This window comes from Fukomys damarensis, unplaced genomic scaffold (genome assembly GCF_012274545.1).
Source record: "Fukomys damarensis isolate Sample0158 unplaced genomic scaffold, DMR_v1.0_HiC HiC_scaffold_17, whole genome shotgun sequence".
Taxonomy (NCBI): domain Eukaryota; kingdom Metazoa; phylum Chordata; class Mammalia; order Rodentia; family Bathyergidae; genus Fukomys; species Fukomys damarensis.
The window spans coordinates 32,976,312-32,982,630 of record NW_022900929.1 but is presented as its reverse complement, the minus strand read 5'-3'; the positions used below and the strand labels follow the sequence as shown (position 1 = coordinate 32,982,630).

General features: G+C 38.2%; 1 protein-coding gene across 5 annotated transcripts in view; it reads right to left on the bottom strand.

The window, feature by feature from the left end:
• The window catches only part of Tp53bp1 (tumor protein p53 binding protein 1), a 70,894-nt gene that overhangs the window by 31,525 nt on the left and 33,050 nt on the right, over positions 1-6,319 (bottom strand). For 2 of the 5 annotated variants that reach the window (XM_010624825.3, XM_033764964.1), the window contains exons 13-14: positions 2,876-2,995; positions 1,795-1,998 (exon numbers count right to left, since the gene is read on the bottom strand). The exons of 1 other annotated variant lie outside the window; for it this stretch is intronic. In XM_010624825.3, the coding sequence (XP_010623127.1) occupies positions 1,795-1,998; positions 2,876-2,995 (324 nt within the window). Of the gene's footprint in view, positions 1-1,794; positions 1,999-2,170; positions 2,319-2,875; positions 2,996-6,319 lie in introns of those variants that run through there. 2 more of the 5 variants (XM_033764967.1, XM_010624826.3) reach the window with 2 other exon arrangements.

Here is a 6,319-nt window from a genome sequence, read left to right as displayed (position 1 = left end):
AAAAAAAAAAAAAAAAAAAAAAAAAAAAAAAAAGGAAGCAAATGGGATCCTATAAATCCCCTACCTCAAGTTCTTCAACTTCTCAGCATGATGTAAAAGGCTTTGGGAATCTGGTGCCTACTAATATCATCTCCATGTGCCTTCTCTGTATTCTAGCAGTACCCACTGAACTACTTGCAATTCATGAGGAAAAGAATCAACATAAATCTACACTGAAAATCACAACCGCAAACTTTCTACTGTCTTCTGAACTACTTCTATATAAGAAAACCAATTACTTAATAGAGACACAGGTTTCATTTGGAGACACAAGTAAAAACAAGACTATACAATAGAATATCATCAGTGCTAAAGAGAAATGAAAACAGGAGATAGGTAACAAGCATGTTCCATCAGATTTCTCTTCTGAGGAGCTTTATGCTGGTTCCTGGTGTGAGGTGGAAAGTTGTACATATTAATCAGTAGCAGAAAAACACACCATTCAATAGCCTAATGGGTTGGAGGATGACATATCAAATATCTGTGTAGAAATCCAGAATCCTGTGCACAGAAAAAGAATTTTCATGAAGATAAAAAAGTAACACTCCTCTTGAATGTATATAGGTATGTGCTGGCCAGTAAGAATTGCAAGAAAGCTAAATGCCCATGTTTGGAGAGAAATGAAAAAAGGAAGAATGGTATCATTTGGAACTACAGTAGAATATAACTAAACATATAAGAACTATACAACTCTGGTTTTCTTCCTTTTCCAGAGAAATAAACTGAAAATGATAGGATGAATAGAGATGTACTGTAAAAAAACTACACTCTCCAGGGAGCTCCTACATATGTCAGTAAGAGATGTAAGAGGTACTTGCTAAGGGCTTTGTGTGTATGAGTTATTTCTTACTGTAGCCCATACTTTGCAGATGAGGAAATGAAGGCTAAAGATCACAGCTAAAGAATGGTAAGGTTAGACTTTGAACTCAGCTCTACTATGGAGCCACTTTATACTGCTTGTTCATGAAAAAATCCCAGTGGGAAAACTTTCTAAATAAACAAGTCACAAAAGAAGTAACACCAATGGATGATACATGCATGTTCAATCTTAGGGGTTAAGAGTGTACTGAATCAGGGGTTGAGACAGCACATGTTATAAAACTGATAAAGATTCAGGGAAATTGGGACTGTGGTGCTGCCGGTGGGATGTGAATAGACAGTGTCTCTGGCAATCAGCACCGACAGCCTTAAGCATTGCCTTTGACTTGAAATTCTACTTGGAAATATATTTCAGAAATGATCTTGAATGTACAGTCTTAAAAGGTGTTAAATCTGGTGTTGATTAATGCTGACAGAAGTGACGCATTCATGATATGTCACTAAAAATACTTCAAGATAATATATACAATATGATCCATGTAAAATATATATATTTATGCATTAAAAGTACTGGAAATACACACACAAAAAAAATAGAGTGTCTTTGCCAGGGATTTAGCTCAGTGACAGCACACCTGCCTCACAAACACAAGGTTCTGAGTTCGACCCCAGTAACAGAAAAAAGTGTCTTCAGTACCAGGACAGGAACTAACCAAAAAACAATGAATGAAATTATAGTTGTAAAAGTAACAATCATTAAAAGGTAACTGGGCCAGAGATTTAGCTCAGTGGTTCCACCGCTTGCCTTGCAAGCGGAAGGTCCTGAGTTTGATCCCTGGTACCAAAAAGAAAAGAAAAAAAAAGAAAGATAACTGATACTTCCCAGGTGACCTGGAGCTACTAATTACTCAAGATTACTAATTACTCAAAACTTACTTTCCAGGCTAAATTGCAAAGACTCCTCACTGGCCTCTGTTTCAGGACTGACCAATTTCATTCTTAGACAAAGTTTCTCATCCACTTCTGGGGCAGTCCCAGAATCGCCTTTTACACTCCCAAGTATGGCTTCGTTGGTTTCTACCATGCTTTCAGACATGACAACACTGGTTGCTATGGTGCTTTCTGGATAGTTGCTAATGCCTAAAAGAGGCAGGGAGAAAGAAAGAAAGAAAGAACACTGAAATAAAAACAACAAAAACAGCAACTCTAGGACATCAATTTGCCTGTTTGGCTCCACCATTCTGCACGACTGAAGGGGCTCCTAGGATAGATCCTGTCACAAGTATCAACAACTACGAACTAGTATTAACACCTGGTCTTAGAGGAGCAACAGGATTCAGATCCACTTCTGCATCTGGACAAAGGATGCTGCATGAGCCCTCAGCCAACCCACATCTGCCAGCATCAGGCATAGGTATCAGGAGACTCCAGGCGACATGACTGTTACCTCCCAGCACTGACTAGAGAAAACAAATAGGTTAATGTAGAAGTCTACTGGCTGCATCAGGGAAGGAGGACCTAAATTCTCTTGCCCTGTAAAGCAGCAGACTGATTAGCCAGAGTACTCAGTAAACAGCGCTTCTACTCTACATCTTCTCTCCTCCTTTCTTTTAAAATAAGTATCACAGGGCGGGGATTTAGCTCAGTGGTTCCAGCACCTGCTTTGCAAGCGCAGGGACCCGAGTTGGATTACCGGTGCCAAAAATAAATAAATAAATTAATTAATTAATTAAATTAAATAAGTATCACTGCTTGGCAGATTCTACTTCTTTACAAATAATATAACAAAATCCTTGTAATTATTCTCCCTTTTCCTTCCCTCCACCCTTTCTTTCCTCTCATGAACTTCTATCTCCTGAGAGTAAAATCATAGAATCAAACACCACAGCTCTATTCTTCTGAGACAAAAATCAACTTTATCAGTCAGGCCCAACTCCTCAGGTCTAAAAATATAACTTGCTTTAACCATGACATCTCAGGATGCCTGCCTTAAATATCATCATCTTTATTCACTCACCAATAGGAGTACTATGTCTCTTGGGCTCCAATTTTAGGTGCCCAATAAGAGGCGGGGTTGCGCCAGTCAATGGTGGGATTGTATCACCTTCTTTAGGCAAAGTGAAATGAAATGGGGTTTCTGAAAAAAAAAATAAACAAAAAACAAAAACGAAACAATGATAAAAAGCAAATCAAACAGAAGTATAAAATAAGCAAAAGTGAGGAGACTGAAGAAAATATTTCAAACGCTCTTTTCTTTTGCTCTCAAATTCTTATTCCCATTATCTGCACCAGGCCTCCAAACCCCTTCCTCTACTGTCTCGGCTCTCTTCATATCTCCAACAACAAGTCTGACACCGAGCAGAGGATGAGAGGACAAGCAGACAGAGGAAGCCCACAAGGTGGAGGGCCTGAGGAACAAGGGGCCAAAGGAGTCTGAGACCATCCGGCTCTACAACAGCACACTTGGGGACACTGTGCAACACATATTCGGATGGTCTCATGGTTTCAATCTGGAACGAGGCTAACCCAAGAAGTCCATTTGTAAGCTGTGGCACTTCCTAGGATTCTCCCTCCAAGAAAACCTGAAGTTAGTGTGCACAATTTACAATCTAATCAAAGAGCTAACACAGGATCTCATGGGCCAGTGGACTTCAAAATACTTATTGATTCTAACCTAGAAAATCCATGGGTTTCAGGGTTCAGCACTGCCGACCAGCATGCATGCTAGGACAAAGCAGTAAAGCCCATATTCAGATCTCTACACAGCAGTCGATCCTACACATATGAGCATTCCCAGTACACATTAGGTTAGTTGTTCTTAAATCATTGCACCCCACCATAACTGGCTATGGTCACTTACTTTAATTAATGAAAAGCCATCTAATTAAAAATAGAGGAATTTCTATATTGGGTGACACTATAATGAGTCTTAAATGTCTGCCTCTGACATTAATAGCCAGTTAGGAGGACTTTCCATCAAGTAAACCAACAAAGATCATATATAGCTACAGCCTCAAATATATCTAGCTTTTCTGATCCTTAGTAACCTACTACAGACTGCCACTTACGGATTTAATTAAAGGTGTGCTGATCTGGTTACAGTTTTTCATGCCATCAGCCCACAATGAATTTATCCTTTGTTGAGTAAGGTTGGGCTTCCAAGTACTATCTTTTTAACTGTGCTTTTGTGAGGTTTAGGAGATGCTCCCCACACATAGGCATCTGAAGAGGTCACAAGTCATCCACAAATGAAAGTGATCCCATCTGTGCTTGTCTGTCTCCACTCCACCTTTCCATTACTCCTACTCCCTCTTCTCCCTACTCCCAATTCCCCCACTTCCTGTACTGTTTCAACATTTCTCACATTTAAGTGTGTTTTTTTAAAATCAATAATGCTATTAACAAAACACAAAAGTACCCTTCTAACTCTAATATCCAGAAAACTAATAAACAAACCAGGGACTCACACAATTTACACCTTTCATTGTCTTTTCAAACTCAAGAGCCATTACCTTTTTACATTATTATCATTTAAATTACTCTCTCTTAAAGTTTAGCAAATACACAATTACATTTTAAGTACAGGATAATCTTTTTCTGTTCTTTTTGCAAGTTCTGAATGATTTACTTTAGACTAATCCTTTAAATTAAAAACTATTATTCTCCTTTGAATTGCAATTTTCAGCTAAAAGTTTTCTTTTTTGGGGTTTTTTTGAGACAGGGTCTCACTATGTAGCTGAGACTGACCTGGAACTCACTATGTAGCCCAGGCTGGTCTCGAACTTGCAGCAATCCTCCTGCATCGGCCTCCCAAGTGCTGGGATTACAGGTGTGCACCACTATGCCAGCTAACAGTATTTTATTTAACATCTCTGCATAAATATTATTTTTCAAATCTTTTTTTTTTTTTTTTTTTTTTTTTTTTTTTTTTTTTTTTTTTTTTTTTTTTGTACCAGGGATCTAACTCAGGACCTTGCACTTTCAAGGCAGGCAGCAGCACCACTGAGCTAAATCCCCAGCAATAACTAAATAATCTTAAAGGGCCAGGGATTTACCTCAGTGGCACCACTCCTGCCTCACAAGCGCAAGGTCCTGAGTTCGATCCTCAGTACCAAAAAGCAAACAAACAAAAAAACACAACTAAAATCTTAAAATAAGTAAAAAATCACTTCATGACATTTTCGATAATCTGGAATAATACTAGTACAATAATTTTACTATGGCAGTATCTATAACAAAAAAAACCAACTGGCTACTATATTAATAGCATAAATTAGAACTCATGAAGAATAGCATTAATGTAACTAAACTAATATCTGTGTTTTAGAAGTTTCTTTTGCATTAAATTGTTAGGATACTTAAGACAATCCATAAACTCTGATACTTTCTTGGCTTAGGTCAAGAATGCTTTAAATGTAATGAAATTATAAAAATATTCAATAATACCGCACTTTAGACCATTCAGACACCTGCTTGCGGAAGCCCTTCAGAATCAGAGGTCACACTGAGCAGTTTTGAGGAAGGACAAAGTTCAGACTTGGGAATCTGGACCCCAGGTGCTAGTCCCACCTTAATCATTAACTGGCCACAGCTAGGAAGATGACACTGAACCCCAATAGTCCTAGCCTCCTTTTCACCTCTAACATTTCTTCTTCTGAAGAGTAAAAGAGAAATAAGTAAATAAATAAATCCTGAATACAAAACTGATTAATAATCACACCTAGACAATAGGTATAAACTACACTAGGCCAAACAGAAGGCACGGCTGCCCATGATGCAGTGTGGCCCCCTATATCCCCAGAAACTTGTTTTACTTAAATCTGTGTTTTTATTGGGATGATTTGGTTTTACATTATACCACCTAGGCTTTCAGAATTCAATCTAGGGCCGGGGATTTAGCTCAGGGGTTCCGCCGCTTGCCTTGCAAGTGCGAGGACCCAAGTTCGATCCCCGATACCAAAAAAAAAAAAAAGAATTCAATCTGAATTTTTTTCAGCGAATGCCACACCTTATACTCTATAAATATTTTAGGAAGCAATCTATGTCCTCATGCTAGATTTCATAAAAAAAAACTAGTATCTTCTCCAGATCAAGATTTAAAATAAAACATGTATCTACAGATATAGCTATAGATATATACTGATATATATAATTGGGAAATTTTACTTAATGCCCATAAAGGGAAAACAACCAATAACAGCATACTATTCCTATCAGTGATTTTTATCATATGCTCAAAAAAAGATCCTTTAGTTCAATGGTTCTGCTGCCTGCCTTGTAGTACAAGGTCCTGAGTTCAATCCCCAGTACCAAAAAAAAAAAAGATCCTTGTCCTTCAAAGCAAGGGTCAAAATATAAAAATCTGGGCCAGGGATTTAGCTCAGCGGTTCAGTGGCCTGCTTTGCAAGCGCAAGGACCCGAGTTCAATCCTTGGTATCAATGAATGAATGAATGAATGAAT